The sequence below is a fragment of the Parasteatoda tepidariorum genome, chromosome 10 (assembly GCF_043381705.1).
Source record: "Parasteatoda tepidariorum isolate YZ-2023 chromosome 10, CAS_Ptep_4.0, whole genome shotgun sequence".
NCBI lineage: Eukaryota > Metazoa > Arthropoda > Arachnida > Araneae > Theridiidae > Parasteatoda > Parasteatoda tepidariorum.
The window spans coordinates 37,654,869-37,674,412 of NC_092213.1; the positions used below are offsets into that span (position 1 = coordinate 37,654,869).

Consider the following 19,544-nt stretch of genomic DNA (forward strand, 5'->3'; position numbering starts at 1 on the left):
GACTTTTAGACGACTAAAAAAGAAACATCGTATTTTATTGTTTAAAAAAAATAAAAAGATTAGCAAACGATTATTAGCTGAAAAAATATAAATGAAATTTTACGCTACGCTGGCTAATTTCAAGTTCTTCGTAAGTTTACCACATTTTAATATTAATCGCCCCATTTAAATAATTCTTCTTGTCCCNATATATATATATATCGTAGTTTTTTGGGGCTACAAAATGTTCGAATGCGCTACTTTTGAACCTCACAGTCGCCACTTTTTAATCTTAAGTTCTGGCAACACAGATATAAATGATTTAAAGAGATATATGAAGTATCAGCTAAACACGCTCTTAAATTCTGATTAAAGTTTTCAAAAATTTAAAAATTTCTGCTTTGCTTTCCTTTATTACTACTAGAAAATGATTTCACTTAAACCTCAAATGATAAAAGGTATGTTTATGCCTTTGAAATATATACATTTTGGAACAACTATGAGTTAGATCCATTGTAATTGAATAAAACTATCTTGAACAATTATTCTAATTTTAGACTCATGAGAAGTTATTTGAAATGAACGTCATCTAAAAAAAAAAATGGCCTTGAATATCATTTAAAAAGAATCGGAATCCTTTCAAAAATCATAGCTTAACTTAATTTGCATGAAGGTCAAACCCAATTTTAAACGATGGACTTCAAGTAGTTCCGCGAAAAGAAAAATTTAAGTTGCGTATCTTACCCTAAGGTTCTACGTCAAGAACGACTGCAAGTCAGCTTTAATAGTTTGCACGTTAGTAATTACGAAAAATATGATTATCCAATTGGTGTTAAGTGCTACTGTATGTTTGAAGGGATGTCGACCGGACAAAAAAATATTTCTTGATCTTTAGTACTCAATTACGTAATACAAAAACAGTAAATGAATGTGAAGTCATAATCTTTTCTTAAGCTAGTAACTTAAGAAAATGTCTCATTGAAAGAGAAAGTTTTGTAGGAAAGATAAAAATGATAAGACTTATTTACAAGCTTTTTAAAAGAAAGAAAAATAAATCTCCCTCTCTCTCTTGAAGAAATGTATTTGCCGTTTAAAACTAGTGCTGTAACTGAAGCAAAACGTAAGTAAATTTTTTTTCCTCATTTAATTTCTGAAATACCTTAGATTAGGACACTTAACATTTTTATGGTAGGGGAGAGTGGGGTCAATTGCAACATTGTTTACTTAACTATTTTTAACTACCAAAAAATCCAATATATTATTAGTATTAATTGACAGACGAGTAANAAAAAGGGGGGTAGACTAATAAATGCACGTACTCTAAGGGGGGGGGAGTAAGACCTTGTGTACGGTTATGTACGAAAGGGGGAGGGGGTTTAAATTTCTCCATTTTTATGTACGTACTTTTTGAACGGCCCCTTTCGTAGCTTGAAAATATCTTTTGTGATGTAACTCTCTCAAAAGTACATAAAAATGGTTGCCAGCAGGTGTGTGCATGTAGATTTAATAAATACACCTTGTGCGCCACCTAGGAACCAAATCTAGAACCCGACACTCGAAATTTTTGCTCTGTTATAATCGTACCATGTTACAATTGACCCCACTCTCCCCTACTATTAATTTACACTAATGCCATTGTGGTATTTTTAATTTACACTAATATGAACTTGAACCAAAATATCGGTAGTACCAATAACCAGAAACAATTTTTAGTACCAACAGTATAAGAGATGATATTTAACCCCTTGGGGACGGGTGATTCATAAAAGCATTCGTATCAGAATCAGGATGTAAATAAATAAAAAACGGTAGCTTAAATGTAGGCGTTGCTAATTTGACAAACTTACTTTGCTTTGACTTTATTATTGTTAGTTTAATCATATATATAATCAATGTTAGTTCAAAGTATAACTAAATAGTTTTATTTTGAACTAAAGTAATACTGAATTAAATAAATCAAACAATTATAACCCAGCCCACAAATAAACTGCTAAAGAACTACTTTGGTTACCAGTTTTATCTTTTAAACCTGATTGATGCGGTTTTATGCTGGCACGTATTTGTGACAGTCGGCGCGAAAGGGTTTAAGTAATTTTAACATAAAATGTTAATAAAGGAAATTTTAAATTATTTTCATATCTAAAAATCTTCAATCACTATTACTTTCGAACAAAAAAAAAGCACACAACAGCAACAACATATTCATTTGCATAACATTTACATAGCCTAATTTGCATGACAATCCGTTATGTACTCCTCTCTAAATTCGAAATGAATATCTAAAATTTGAATGTGTACTTTAACTAGTAGAGTTTCCGTTTATTTATTTATTTTTTTGCAGCTGATTTTCTTCAGTGGATGAGATAATTGACAGTCGAACTCAACAAAGAGAAGGGGGGAAAAAAAGAGTATGATTACTGTGAAAACTGTTAAAATTTTAAAAACATGCAATCTGTATCTCTGCGCCTTGTTAACGGTAAGTAAAATCGTTAAATCATTAAAAGATGATAAATTGAAATATTAAAATTTCGTTCCCTGAACATTATAATTAATGTAATTAATTTACAATCATAAAGTTAAAATAATTCATAAACGAGGTATGAGTTCCTTAAATTTTTTATCTGTATTTTATTGCAAAAACTCTTGATTCTACATCAATGGTCTCTTTCGCCCGTACCATGCTTTAACCTACACGAGCCTCCTGGGTAGTGCTGCATGAGTAACAACTTTTGCAAGATTGGTGTTTTTTTTTAATTTTTTTTATCTGTATTGCCGCAACTTGGATGGATATATAATTAAATTTAACACCCATAAAAGGTTACTATCAAACTAACTCAAATCCATCGCATCTTTCCAACATAAAAATTTTAGCACATATCTCAGTACTTGGATAAATGTTCTGATTTGATTCCTTTAAAAAAGAGTGAACAAAACGGTAATTTTATGGTCAACTTCATTTAACTCTAAATTAAATGCTTCTGAGAACACAGCTGTAAGTACAGGATCTGTATTACATCATTTAAATTTTTAAGCAATGCAGTTTTCAATGAAAAGATATCATAAACAAAATATGTAATGGATCATAAATATCCAAAACAAATAAGGTCGGTGGGGGAAGGTCTGGTGTCATAGAAGCATTTTTGCAATTTCAGTTTTACTTTTTACAGCTGTCAGTCTTTTGTTTTAAATATTTCTGATGAATATATATTACAATTTTATCGCTCTTCATTATTTTTTTAAAATACGACATTTTGATAACATCTTAGTTTTTTTTTTATCAGCTTTTAATTATGACACGCCATTTCCCCCCCCCCCCATTTTCAAGGTATTATGAAAAACTGAGATATCAGACAATAAATAGGTAAAATCAAAAACGATATTATTATTTACTGTTCCTCGCATTTAGATTTTTTTTTTATATGTATAGCTATATTATAGTCTGTTGTTCTTCAAAATTAATATGAACAACTATAATAGTATATTTTTCTACAGTTTTAATTATTTTTCCATTAGCAGTGATTTTAAATTATGTTTTATATTGTTTTCTTTCTGTTTCTAGAATTTTCTGTTTCTAGAATTTTCTTTTCCTTTACAACTTGAATTTCTTTTTACAATCCCTTGTTTTAATGGACGTTTTTAATAAGAGCGGTATTTTTATAGCAAATACAGTTACATAAAACAAATGTTTTATGGTTAAATAATAAAAAACAATACTAATTATGTTTTTGTGATCCTTCCTAACTTTTTTTTAACATCCCAAACTGCGTTTTTCTACATATCCTCAACCTTTTAATCCCCCCCCCCACCTGCAACGTAAAAACATGAATAAACTATTTTCCTCGTTTACAATATTTTATCCTTACCTCATCATTATTTTCACGAGGGGTGAGTAGAGAATGGAGCAGACTTTCCCACATTAATGAGAAATTCGTGTGATCAAATTCCGATGTTCTAAATATTTTCTTAAAACTGTTTCGTTTTAGAAGCTATGCGCTATACTTTGTGAAAAAGTAAAATTGGTAGCAAGAAGTTTTTTTCTTCTTACCTACAAAAAAACAACATAGATTTCGATGCAAAAAAAGTATTTCGTATATATTCTAAATATATTAAACTCTTGCAAATAAAAACAAACCATTCAAAAATAAACTTTATAAAATACATAATGTAGGGTGAGGAAAAAAACCGGACAAACAATTTTTAACATAACTTTATAAAGAATAACTAACAAAATATCAGGGCTCGAAAAACCGCCCGTCCTCGGCGGTCAAAAATTCCCGGCGGACTACGAATTTCTCGAATCCGACGTCCGCGCGGACGGCCATTTTCCCGTTAATGTTCGTGATACATTTTCAATTTTTGTTATCTTACAAGAGTCTAGAGCATCACTTCTAAAATGACCCTTTAATCTAGAAATACTGCGTATGATGGAATTGATGTTTTCTCTGTCTGGGAGTACTGCAGCGGTGGAAAGGGGCTTTTCAGCATGAGCTTACAAAAAAACACATTACATACTGGTCTTAAACGAGAAGCGTTAAACGCAATTATGTACATCTATCTAAATTAAAAACTCCTTTCAGATTTCTGAGCAAAAACCTCTGTACATCATTTGCTTGATTGTGGAACTGGCAAATGTCATATTTGATTCATTTAAAAACACGCAGTACCCTCAGATAAATTGACATTGCAGATAACTTGATCTTTGTCATTTAAATTATTTCTTTTATTACTGCATAATGTAATCCTAGTAACTAATTCATTGTGCAGTTTATATAAATGCTTGTAATAAATATGAGAAAATTATATTTTTATTTATTTAGAAGCGACGGGTTAGTTTCAAAGAAGGGTGCATTGTTGGACAAGCCGTTCTCGGGGACGGGTAAAATTTCTGAGTTATTTCGAGCCCTGCAAAATATGTAGTTACAGATGGCTTTATTGGAAATATTAATCCATATACAATGTTCAACTTTAAGTGGACATAAACAAAGAGTAAAAAAGAACAAAATTACAATAAAAAACAAAGAAAACACATGACAAACGCATATTAACACAAGAAGAACACATAGATAAAATTAAAGTAAGAAAAAAAATATATATACAGTTAAAAATGAGGAGTAGTCTTTACAGAGAGTTCATGTTATCTCTGGCATCCCAGTAAAGTTTACAGAGATCACCCCGCTCTTGAGATTGTTTGTCCAGCAAAGGGCATACAAGCAAGTGGTCTGAGTTCAACTAACAAATAATAATAGAAGTAGACTAATTCTAACAAATAAATTTAATCGTTATCGTAATGGCAACCCTTTGTATACTTTAAACTATCCCATTCCTGCCGATTGCTCGTTAGAGAGTCCAAACTTTTATGTGGTTTAGTGCAGAACTCCAAAATGGACCATATATTGTAATCCATGATGGGATTGAGATCTGGCTAGTAGAGTGTCCATTCTTCTGATGAGAGCATACCCGATTATAGCGCAACTCTTGTGTCTTTTTGACCTTGCGATCTGGTGCTGAGTCTTGCTGAAACGTCCAGTTTACATTGTCGAAGGGCTTCTTTTGCTATGTGCAGCAGCTATGAACATCCCACTAGTATACTTTTTGATTTATTTTAATTATTTAATAACCAAAACTAGAGTTGTTTCGCCGCTAATGTGAATTCTGCCCAAGACGATGACCGACTTTTTTTTGTTGAAATACGAATGATGTGAATGCCAAAGTTTGATCGAAGACTTTGAGTAAAAACGAAATTTGTGTAAAAAACTTGTATTTTGTTACAGAATGTTAAAAGGACCAAAAGACTGAGATGAGTAAATATTTAAGGGTTCGTAGCTTAACTCCTTTACATATCATTAAACACAAAAGTAATGTGTCTAGAAATACTATTTATTTATCGGTTGTTATGTCATTCAATGATTGATTGATTGAATGTAGGGTTTAGTGGCACAAAGTCCAAATGAGGACATGCTGCGCCAGACAATACGGTAATTGTTCTAAAGCCTAAGTACATACAAAATTTAATTGTAGCACAATTATAACTGATAAATCAGTGAATAAAATTAGATAAAAGGTATGAGTATAATCAGATAAAAGTTTGAGTACAGTATAAAACGCACGAAGTGAGTAAAATGTACAAAATAGTAAGATGTTTGCAAAAGTGTATAAAATTGTAGATGTGTTAAAACTTTTATATGCTGTTAAAAATACATACGGCACGTAAAAATGCAAAAATGTTAGGATGGTGAGTATCATCTAACAAATCTTGCAAGCATAAAATAGTACTCCCAAAAAGCTTTAAGCGAAGTTGATTAAAACATGGACACGATGTTATGTCATTCAAATGTAGCTTTGTATCTTCATCAAATTACTTTATTTGAATAACATTATTAATAACACATATTTCACTATTACTGCTTGCTTTTTAAAAGGTTTAGCACGAAGTCACGGTGGCTACTACTTAGCCTTGGCTTAATGAGGTCCTTGGGTCAATCCAGACCCTTAATCCTCGTTCATGATAAGTAAAAGGTCACATGACACAAAATTAGCTTTGCATATCAGTGGTGCAAAGATTAATAATAGATTATATATTTACATAGTAATTTATGTTAAATAACATAAAAAATGAATTAGATAGCTGAGTTGAAAGAAGAAATAATATGTTTAAACAAAATAAAACTAGTATAATAATTAGAAAAACTAATGATTAAATAAGAAATAAATCGATCACGAAGTTACGTATTTATGTGGTGAATTATATAAGCCTACGAATTATTTAGAAATAGTGGTGGATAAAAATCTACTAAATAGAATTTATTAAATAAAGAATTATAATTAATAAACAACCACTTTAAAAAATATATTTGCTGTCCTAGAGTGGCATCTCTTTGTTGAAGACGTCTGAGACACGTCAATTATTGTTTTGACATAAGAAACAAATGACGTCTTCGTATGTCAACGGGTTAATCCCTGATAGTTAAAAATATATTTTGCTTTTATGTGTGAGAAGTTTTGTCATGATATTTGTGTGTATTCAGAACAATCCCATTTCCTGCAACTACAAATACGAATTTTAAATCGATCAATTTGGAGAATGGAGAGATTTATATTCTTGATCCAACTTCCTTTTAATTTTAATTAATAAGAATTAGTATTTACTTCTAATTTATTAAAAAAAAATTACGTGATTTTACGCAGGCTTGAATTTTGTGTTGTTGATTTTTCATAAAAAGTTTCAAACGTTTAGAGTGATCTAAAAAAAAAGAAGTCCAATACCAGAAACAAGTGCATAGTTGGTTACAAAAATAGCAACTTTCTTCAAAAATGTTGAAATTCGAGTCCGAAAAATTTGTTAAAGATACAAGTACTTCGTTAAAGGGAAAATATTTTGAATGTAATTTAACATTCCAATTAAAAATTCCGTTACAGAGGAAAATTCCATGTGGAGAAAATTCCTTTTACGAAAACTGTACTGTACTTTATGCTCAGTATTATTTCTGATTAAAAATTTAAATACTAATTTAAAGTTTTTCAAATTCTAGAAAAAACTTGCATTTTATTATTAGAAACTTTTCACGCATTTTTCTTTGTATTCTAACGCGCTGGTTATATTGCCGCATCTAATAAAAAGAATTGAAAATTTATTCTTAAATGCTATTTTTTTCGTACAGCTTGTCGCATTAAAGGTTTTATTTAAAAAAAAATTATATACTTTTTGACATTATCTATATATATATTTCTCTTTCACGGTGACAAAAAAAAGCCTCATTACATCTTCCCGAATGGCAACGCTAGAAAATCGACCAATAATTGCCGCTAAAAATGTCACATGCCAAATCTAGCTGAGGTGGCTTAACATTTAGCTCTTTTTAAAACGGTAACTGAAATAACCAGAGAGAGCATAAGCTAGGCAGAAGTGAGTAGTCTTTGTCGATAGATCTCTATTTTAGTATTTTGTCGAAAGCGCTTCACGAATTATATTACGAATTTACTTGACGATTTTTGATTTATATCACGAATTTATTTGTTTTATTATTGTTTTTAGTTATTCTTTGAAAAATGAGTCTCAGCCGTGCTGTTACGCTTTCAGATTTTATACTATAGCACATTTCTAATAGGTTTAACGAATTACATGTCATTTATTTGAATTCAAATTTATTTTAATGACTTAGTATTTACTAAAAAGATGTAATTTTTTATTTTAAAAAAGTTGTTATATGGATTTGAATGATTGTTTTGAATTCTTAGAATTTTGTGCATTTGCAATGCACCTAAGTTAGTAGCGAGCGAAGCAAACCATATAAGATTGCGTAGCAATTTTCGGGGGTTGGTGAGCGTCAGCGAGCAGAGGGCGCAGCCCACTAGTATTTATATATTTCTGTTATTAAAAATGCCGCTCAGTTCCAGAAAGTTCGTAAATGAAGGAACTTTATGATTATGTGTGTTTTAAATTTATAGCCAATACAAAGTAAGTTGTTAAAACTAGCAAGCCAAATTTGTTAACAGTTTACTCATACTTAAATACGTCATGCATATATAAACTCCTACCGTAAAAGTTTTTGCATATTCTAAAGTACAGAGCTAAGTAATTCAATCTATAATCTTTAGGCAAACGCAGTCTACTTTTAGTTATGTATTTTAAATTAAAATAGCTATTTAATATAAAATAAAGAGGTAATTTTATTTGATGTTCTCTACAACGACGACAATTTCGTTCGCTATAACGAATCGTCATTATTATGGACATTTAGTGTAAATTATATTTGCAGTCATGTATTTGCATTTATTAATCTCTTTACTTCAAGGGCATGTGCATGGCCATAACAGGACCCACTCTTTTGGACTTGCAAAACATCGTTGGAACAGACACAAAACATATAGCCTTTGTTTATACAGCAAGATCAGCAGGCTATTTATTTGGTTCAATATTTGGTAAGTTACAGTTATAGAATACCATGGAAACAGTAATAACGAAAGAACTTAAAAATGCCACACATCACTTGTGGTTGATTTTTTTAATGATAAACGTTATTTTAACATTTTTGGTGAGAAACATTTAAATATATAATTAAAAAAAAGAACTAGATGAATTTTTAGATATTTTTTCTAATATTGGAAAGCGTGAAAAATATTTACTGCTTCCAGTGTGCTTTACTTATACTATTGTTAAAGACTCGAAATAATCTGTAATAAAATTTATAAAAAAAATTATTTTGTTGCAAATAATCTTAAACTATTCTTCCTAAAAGTGATCGCATCTATTCTTGCATGCACAAACTTGTTTTAAATATATCTGGAATAAAGAGAAAAGTAAAAAACTAGATTACAAAAATTTATAAAACCATGATCTTTCGATGGAGAATCATACTTATGAATCTATTAAGAATCAATTTTAATAAGAATAACGATCTTTCTATTTTATTCTCATTTTTCCTGACAAATTAAGTTTAATAGTGTAATTTAACCTATAAAACTCATCTCTGTAGTTAATAAGAATATTTTAATCTTGCTACTGGTTAGAAAATATGATAGACTTGGTTAAAATTGAAGCAACTTTAAAATTGCAATTACTAGGCTAAAACTTAAGCATCTAGTTTAAAATCTGAACTAAATGTAGTTATAGAATCTTTCGTCAGAATTTAGATGGGAAATTTCAATTTCGAATAATTACTTCTTTTACACTTTAAGTTCACATTCTTAAACGGAGCTTTATTGACATCACTACCTTTCCCTTTTGTATAAAATAGTTTGAATTACTATTTGTTTTTGTTACTTAAATGCATTATGACACTTTGGTTTGAAGTTTAAAGTGATCAACTGTCTGGTCATTAAAAATCTTAATTGAGCTATAAATTTAAAAAATATCAAAGAAACACTTTTTTTTTCTCTATGTAAATGGTTAATTGTGCGGCTCACAGTGGGACAAAATCAGAAAAATGCGGCCAAAATTAGAAAATTAACTTCCATGTTCTAAAAATTGATCAACTATAAGTTTTTTTGGGTCGCTGATTTCAAATATGAAGTCAAAATTTCTAAAAAACAAAATGGCGGATGATTATTGAAAAAAATAAATAAATAAAAAGTATTTACTATTAGTTTTTGAGATCTTTGATTACAAATTTGTGGTTAATAATTTTAATAAATAAAGTAATGGATGCAAAATCGCAAATATTTATCAAAACAAATAACTTACTAAATTGAATCAAAATATTTAGAATTTTAATTACAAATTCGATTATCGAATTTAAAAAATATAATGAATCTATTTTGCTAGATATAAAAAATTTTGAAAATGTTATGATTAAAATAATAATCTCAAGTTTATTTTTATAATTTTTTCATTAATTTTATCATTATTATAAGAATGACATGACCTATAAAAATCGATATATCAGCCATATTCGCAGTTAATATTTTTTTAGTTCTTGAGTATATATACCAAACAAATGAACACATTTTTTTTTACCTCGGCAACGTAAGGCTTTTTTTTTATAGAGCACCCTAAAGTTACATTTTCATTGTACAGGGCAGAAATAGGGAATTGGCTCTGCTTTTAATAGTATTTATATGAAATAATGAATTCATATATATCTTAGAAATACATTTATGTATAAATCATATATATAAATCATATATATAATTTTAATATTTTTATTTACTCTAAGGATTTATCATATTAATAAAAATTCAACTGAAAAATTGTAATTTTTTTTTCGACTTTGTTTATATTTAATTGCTATTTCCATTAATAAACCAAAAAAAAAAAAAAAAAACAGATTTTGGACTCCGGCCTGTTNAAAATACACCGTCATATTCCTTGGACATTTTACTACAAAAAACCATATTGAGATTTTTTTTTCTTATGTTTTATTTTATTTTTTAACTTTATTTTATCTTTATTTGTTTTTATTTTAAACCGCGAAAAATAATTTTTGTTCCACAATGCGGCTGATGGAACACTAAATTTAAAGCTAGAACAACTTTTAACACATTTTTATCGAAAACAGGTAAAATTTGGAAAAAGGCTGATCTGAAAGAGAGTTCCGGTGATTTTAAACCCTTTTTACCATCATAAACGCACTAATCTTTCGCATATAATTTTTAAAAAATTGAATATAAAAACTCTTACCTTGTTGCTTGCTCTGCTTCGAACTAATAAATTCATCTGGGTAATTTTTTAAACAAACAAACAAAATACGTTTTTATCTGTAACAGATTTTGAAACATATTTAGACACTTTGCTGTAAATTTATCAAAAAATTTCTAAAAGTTTTTTTTTCCATTTTTTCATAGAATTTTTTTTATAAGATAAATTAGGATGTCGAAAAAAAGAAATGTACTGTAGCATACTTAAAAAAAAGTGTTATACACATAAATGCAAGTTCAAAATGTAGAAAAAGCGTGGAAAAATTTAAAGAATAATGAGGAAAGAAGAAAATTATTTTTAAAAAAAATCAATCAATATAAAATCGGGGAAAAAAGATATGATCTCTTCATCAGCTCACACGATTATATCCGCAAAAAGGAGTACTTTCTAATATTACATCAATATAATCAAAGCATAATATATCAATACAATAGTGTGAGAAGCTTCAAAAATTTTTTTGAAACAAAATAGAATAGAACACATTAAGTAATAAATATCACGTAAAAAACAGAAAATAAATTTTATAGAAAAACAGAACAAAACATAAAACGAAATCGAATAAAGCTAGTGGCGAATTCAAATGAATTTACATGAATGGGAAAATTTTCAAGAATGATTTAAAATAAATTTCGTAATAAGATTGCTAGATTACAAAATATGAAAACAGAAGCGCAAATTAAGGTAAAAGCGTAAATACAGGGATTAGTACGTTCTTAATGCAGTACTGAAGCACATTTGATTTGTTAGTTACCAAAGATTGGCACGAAAATGGATGTGCGCAAGGTAATATTATACTGGATAATTTAAAGAAGTTTATAATTAATAAGGTTGATATTTAATTATACAATTCTAATGATTTTAGAAAATTAACTTTTATTTAAGAAAAGAGGAAAAAAACATGAATTGCCTGTTTTGCACATATTTTTAGCCACGGATTTGCACATGGTAAAAATTATATAAATTAACAAAGAAATTTTTAGTAAATTTATTTATAATAACATACAATTAACTCAATGATGGAATTTAATTACTTTAGTTGGGTATCCAATGTTTTTTTTTAATCAAATTTTGAAAAAATCTGCTGTTTTTTCCCATCCAATTCACACTAACTTTTCAATTATCATTAGACCTTGCTGAGTTTGGTTGTCTTCTTAGTTGTATGATGTCACGAGGATACTAAAATCCAATCTGTTGCAGTTACCATAGTTTCTTTTTTTTTGTGTGACTCAAGCTTTATGGCCAGCCCATTTCTATTTTACGCGTTTAGTTCTCTCAATGACAAAGTAATTCATTCATTAAAAAAATTGATAAACCTGATTTTTTTTACGACAAATTATTTTCATCAGAGAATAAGATCCTAAGAGCAAATATTAATTATTAATGCTGCCATTATTTATTCATATTAACACTATTTTTCGTTATTTATTGATATGAACTTCATCTAATATCAATCCATTAATGGAAGAAAGTCTTTTCCTAAAAACTTAAAAAACCGCTGCTCTTTTCTTTCAATTCACAATCACAACTTTTTTTTTGATATCATTTGACTATCTTGTTTTAGTCGTTCTTCTTAGTCGTATAATATCACGAGGATACCAGGTCAATATGTTGCAAGTCCATCGATTTTCTTTTACTCGAGCTAAATGACCAGCCTATTAGACTAAATGACCATACTATTCTAGACAGCTTAATACTCTTGATGACATCAATTGAATTGAACATGGGGTTTAGTGGCACAAAGTCCAGAGGAGGACATGCTGCGCCAAATAAGACGTTAAAATAGATCAAAAACTAAAGTATATGCTACACTTCAACTATCGTAAGATCATTTAATTAGATAAAATAGTACAAATGCGGTAACTTCAATTTTTTCATTGATAAATTTGAGAAATATGTTTCTTTTGGCAGAAAATTATTTTAAATCAAAAAAAAATTAGACTCAAACTAAAGGACAAATAATAATTACGAAACGTTTTATTTGAAACTCCTGAAAAATATATCTAAACTACTTCTTTTCTACTTCAAATAGTAGCATTTTATAATTTTCGATCGCAATAGGTTAATTAAAATGCTTTTAATAATCGATTTCTGTTTATTTCTTTGTTAGGTGGTGTATTGTTTGACATGACTAACAAAAAACAGCTCATTTTTACAATATTTAATTTCATAAATGCAGCTTCAACATTCGCAATCCCTTGGAGTCGAGTTATCGGAGCTCTGACAGGATTTATGACAGTTAATGGATTCACTATGGGTCTTTTAGATACAGGTAAGTATGGGGACTGATAGTTTCTTCCAGAAATGTTATCTTTTTAGAACAAAAGTATCTGCTTCAGCGGAATTTTAAAACTGAGAACTTCTGTGGGGCATCTGTTATATAGCTTGGTGTAAATTTACCTCTTGAAAATACTCATACCGGAAAGCAAAGGGTTTCTATTTTCGCCACGTGAAAATACGGAGAATTATATTAACGATACTGCCTTATTTAATTTGAAACTAATTAATTTACCAGTATTAATTAATAACTATTTGCACTAAAAGAAGCACAAAATATGCATATAAATTTATACTAAAAAACTTGAAACCATGCACTTAAAATTAGAAATATGCATTTAAGATCGAAGCTCAAAGTTCAAACTTATTTAAATACTACTTACCTTACCCAGCAAAACAGGTTTTTGCGCATAGGAACAAAATCTAAATATTTATTACTTGAATCATGCCTTTAACAATGAAGCATATTTAGACCCAGTGCATTAAATACAAACAACTTTCACAACGGTACTTTAACCATAAATTTCCATACTTAAAGGTTTTATTGAAGATACTTAAAATTCTATACCTTATTTTAAGGACATTGGTTTCTACTGAAAGATTTAAATTGATGACCCTTTGATATTATTTTAATAAGTTGAAATGCAGTATCAGTGATCAACGCCAACAAATGTGCGGTTAATCTCCGTTTGAATCATGCGCTATAAGTTCAAATATTAAACAGTTTTTGCCTCGAATAACCGAAACAGAAATTAAAAACATCCTTATCGTCCCTGCAAAAAAAAAGTTGAAATAAATAAATAATAAAAAGAGGAAGTTTTATTCGAAAAATCGAGAGCTATATGAACCAACGATTTGAGCTTAGTTTTTTTTTTTTTTTTCAAGAAACATACTATAATTTTTGTGTGCAACAATACTCTCCGAAAAAACAAAATATAAATTACTATATACACTCGTGCCTGAATGAAAACAATCACATAGAATATAATATAATTTGTATACTAATTATCAGAAAGGTCAATATTATTATCATGTTTTTTTAAATTTTATCACAAAATGAATAGTAAAAAATTTAAATTAAGTAATAAACATTCAACGTCTAAGACTCAAAAATGTTATATTTTCAACTCTTACGGAATATTTTATTTTTATTCATTCAAAACGGTTGCAAAGATTATGTTTTGGTATTTAACTATTGGCTTCATAAATATAATTCAAAATAATTTTGACTACCACTTAAAAAAATTATTTTATATATTAATAGATTTTTTTTATTTTATCCAACGGCGAACTTATGAACTTAAAATATTCCTCTAATTTTAACCTCAGATGGGCTCAATTTCTTCCATACATTTTTATTTTACTCTCTCCACTAATTTTTCACTGCGACTGCAGCGCCACCTTTAGAGTGGCTGGGCATAACGCATAATAAACTGCTACTTTCAAGCTCTAGCAGCAACCAAAAGGTCAGCTGACCACAATGTGTTACCTCAATTTTTGAAAGTACATGATGGATGGAATTAGAGCCGTTTCGCCCAGCCACTGTAAACACATTTGCCAAGTGCCGAAATTGCCGCCACTAGGATTAAGCTGTAGACTAATATAAAAATAATCCTGTGTGTTATTGTCATTTGGTTGTAAAATTAATACCACTTGGAAAAATCATCCTCGTAGAAAATTATAGTGGGCAGATATGTATTTCTAATAAAATAAAATGTTTTTTAGCAGGACGTCAATGAATTTTATTTGGGGTCATTCTCCCTGGTTAAAAGGACGCAGGCACAAATTGGTTAAAAAATGCAGTAAAAAATTTTTTTTTCGGAAAAATATTTAGTAACCTTTAAGAAATAATGAAAGGTTCACGTGTAACACCTCCTCTGGAGTTGATTAAGAAAAACTTAACTAAATTCTGCAGGTACGTCGCATCCAATTTAAATTATTCGCTAGGGATCTAATAGCACAAATCCACGTAATTGTAGTATGTGTTTTGACTAACTTTTGTTTGACTTTTACATTATAATTTATAGGTACCAATGTATGCTGCCTTTATTTATGGGGTAAAGAAAGTGGACCTTATTATCAAGCTTTACATTTTGTCTATGGTGTTGGAGGGCTAATATCCCCTCTAATCGCAGCACCTTTTCTGACCACTCATCACCTTGAAGGAATCGTTAACAATGTGACGAATAACAACAATGTAACTCATTTAGAGACACAAGCGCAAATTAATAGTTCTGTTCACACTGTTCCGTTACCTCCTATAACATATGCATACACAATTGTCGGTGGTGTCGGCTTATTGGTAACAGCGTCATTTCTTGTCATGTGTATAGCGTCTCCTCTCGACGACAATGGCCAAAAAGAAGAGAACAATCAAACTAGATCTTCAGCTATTGGATTTGTTACATTAATTGTGTCGTTAAACTTCCTCCTGTTATTTGTCGAAACTGGTACCGAGATAGGTTTCGCTCAAATGGTCGCAATTTATTCAGTAAAAGGACCACTGCAGCTCACCAAGACTGTTGGCTCGTACATAACGTCGACATTTTGGGGTTCATTTACCATCTTCAGGTTCGTGTCTGTTTTCCTAGCCATAAAACTCAGCAACAGGACAATGGTAATATTTGATATCATTTTAACTTCAGTAGGTGCAGCTATACTTCAATGTCTTGCTGCTGATTATGAATGGGCACTATGGTTGGCATCAGCTCTTTTGGGCGCAGGAGTGGCTTCCTTGTTCCCCTCGGCAATAGCCTGGGTAGATCAGTACATAACGGTCACAAATAAGATGGTGTCTTTATTTGCAGTCGGAGCTGCTTTTGGAGAAATGATGGTGCCATATACGATAAGTTATTTCATAAACGAAGTGCCCGCCGTGCTTATTTATGTAGTTATAGCGTCATGTGTCTTATCCGGTGCAATAGTGATTCTTATGTTTTTAGTGTTAAGAAATAGACCGGAAAAGTATTTAACGAAAGAAGAAATTTCAACCCAACGAGGAACAGAAGATTCGAATAATAAACGTTTTTAACAGTTAGGCATTGTAATCTGATTTAAATTGTAATTCTAAAGTTCTGTATATCTGAAGTTATGGATTCATTCTGAGATATTTTTAAATCCGTTTATTTGTCAGTAATAATGTGTTCGTTGTATTCAATGTATATGTTACCGGCAAAGTATAAAACGGCATTCTATAGATTAGACATGGTATATCATGCCTAGGAATGTATATAGTTGTATATAATGCTTTATAGAATGACAAATTGTATTCTGAAAAAAATAATTTTTTCAAAATGCGTAAAGAAAAATGAGTTAAAAAATTTCTTATTCAGTGAAACATGATTTTCATATATATGTAAAAAAAGAAATTAAAATAAACTTACTTGTTGCAACTAGGCTGTCATTGTAAACAGCTGGGTTCAAACCCAGTGGCGACTTGAAGCCGATCCAGCGTCAGATAGATGGGTACCAGTTTGTCTGGGAAGAAAAGGTGGCCTGTGTGCAGTGCTGACCACATTGCTACAATCATGCCGTTGGTCACGAAATTGTGAAGCCTTATCCCCCTTGATCCACAACGGGCTGTTACGGGAATGTTCCATTTTTGCATTCTAAGCTAATCGGAGATGATTTTCATAATTTACCTGTTTCTCATTTAGCATTCTATACCCGGATTTCGAACTTCGCCGGTAATAAATGAAGCAACCTTTGGAATTGTCTAAAATAAAATTTCTCAAATAGATAAAAAAAAAATGCGTGTTTTATATTTAAAATAAACATCTTTATTAAAGAATACAAATGCTGTGTTGTCGTTCATCTGTATTTTGACAAACACCATTTTAATTTTTCCATTCAGGTTTTTTAGTTCATTTCATTCACTTTGGGAGAAAAAAAAGTCTGATTTGACTGACCTATGTATTTCTGGCTAACTTTAACATATGATGTGTGGGAAAATGGAATTTTTTTCAACTTTACTAGAAGGGTGAGGGAATGATGTAATTAATTTTTCAGATATTTTAGTAAGTCGCATATTTTAGTAGGCCTAAGTTTTTGTTCATGGTAAAATTTGTCAAATGTTAGTGACACAGCTTTTATCTTTTATTGGTATAAAAATTAAAACTGTTTATAGGAATTTGTTTTAGGAATTTGTAAACTGTCAACTAAAAAGTAACTAATTGGCATTTTTCAATTGCCATTGATGCATTAACAGTTATATAGATACTTCTTTAGCTTAAGGTATGTAGTCATCTGTTTAAAGTCTCGAATTTATAATCTAATGGTATTTTTTGGTCATCGTATTCAATTTTCCGACTTATTATCCAAGAAATCATGAAAACAATGTTTTTCAACTTGTAAACTATTTAAATGGACTTTCTTGGAAAATTTTCGTTATTTAAATTTTAATGAAATATTGTAAAAAGCGTCTTGAAAATCTTTTTTTTATCAATGCCCACCTGGAGAATGACCTAGGTTATACAGGCATCTGAAGGGCAGATTTGTTAACCACTCTTTCAGGGGCACCATATTAGGTGGGCCAACGTTGCTCCCACAGTAAGGAGCACAGAGAATGAATAAGTAATACACAGTAATAGTACAGAGAATGAAAGAACATCCATGCCTTACCCGGTATTCGAACCCAGAACCTTTCTAATTCAGGATCAGTTCCCTGATCCCTACACAGGCCGGTCGGCTCTTGAAAATCTTGATCTCTATATCCCCCCCTTTTAACACGTTGAATGCCACGCTAATTTTACATGGCTTGCCAAAATGCCCGTTTGGCCAAAATGATTTTTGTGTGTTCTATATTGTATTAATTTCTTCAAACCATTTTAGTAACGATAATAATATAAAGAAATTAAAAGCATTAAAATTTACTCAAATTATGTGTTTCTAATAATCTTGGCTTCACCGGTGACCCCCATGGCTTTCAATGTGTTAAATAAGTTTTTCTACAATAAAATAGAATACTACTACTCATAATGTTTCATAATTATTGCTCCTATTTCATATATATAAAAATGTTATTTTATTTTATCCTTAAAAATATTCTAACTTGCTCTTTATGTTTTTCTTATTCGCATTATCAACGGAAAATTTCCCTAGTCATTAGATATAAAACCTTAGCATTCCATAGAATGACGGATGCTATTACTATTGTGCTCCCTAGAAAATATTAATAGATATTAGGGGCACAGTCCTCCTGCTCAGTAATCTCCATTAATTATTACCAAATACAGCGACTTGTGATTGTTTTTTTTTTTTTGTNTTTTGTAAAAGCGTGTATAACCTTATCTACAGAAATTCAGTGTGCACCAGTAGAATATATCATACAATATACAAACAAATCAATAATATATAAAAATGATGTTATTTACAAAATTTGTCTTTAAACAATATTTATAATTGGGCTTTCATCCTCATCTTTGGAGCTGACAATTTAAATTTTTATGTCAGACATATTCCGACATTTCTATATAGCAACACATCGTTGAGGACAGTTTTAATCTACATACGCACCCATTTCTTCAAACGTTTAATACTGAGCTTTATTAATTGCCATCGCAAACGCCAGTCTAACAAGAAATTGTGTACGTAGTCACAGGAAATTAGAGTTATTTTACGAATGCATGTTAAATACCCAGTCATGATTGCGCAAAATAACACATTTGGTTGTTTTGCAAACAATTAAATGGGTGCCATCCATTTATCTCCTGATACCTTGATGGATATCAAATGTGACCGTGGAAACTGTGTGGTTATGTATCTTTTAACTAATAATTAAGTAGATGAGCATGATCTAACATCACGAACGAACACATTTAAAAACAATCTGGCAAGATACAGGAACCGATATTAACTTAAAACAGTTAATACAAAGTTACAGTTAATATCGGGATATCGTCCCTCTAATTCATCTGTAAGTTCTTGGATGACACTTTTTGATTTTCTGTAAGATGTCCCATGCACACTTTGAAAAATGTTCTCAAATTCCTGACATACTTCCATCCATGCTGCTGACGGAATAATTAATCCGCCCTTAGATATGAGATTTATCCATTCCGTGTTGCTCCCTGTTGTTGGATGTTTTACGAAGATGGTATTTCTAATTTTGAATCAATATTTTTTAGGCGAAATGCTATGTAACCAGCAATATAACTTC

The 19,544-nt window shown here is 30.1% G+C and overlaps 1 protein-coding gene across 1 annotated transcript; it reads left to right on the top strand.

The window, feature by feature from the left end:
* The first annotated feature begins 694 nt into the window (after window positions 1–694).
* LOC107440446 (sodium-dependent glucose transporter 1) lies at window positions 695–17,186 on the top strand. Its single transcript, XM_043047058.2, has 5 exons — window positions 695–1,099; window positions 2,321–2,455; window positions 8,772–8,898; window positions 13,221–13,382; window positions 15,415–17,186. The coding sequence occupies exons 2-5, from the start codon at window positions 2,390–2,392 to the stop codon at window positions 16,416–16,418; spliced, it is 1,359 nt and encodes a 452-aa protein (XP_042902992.1). The 5' UTR covers window positions 695–1,099; window positions 2,321–2,389; the 3' UTR covers window positions 16,419–17,186.
* The last annotated feature ends 2,358 nt before the right edge of the window (window positions 17,187–19,544 follow it).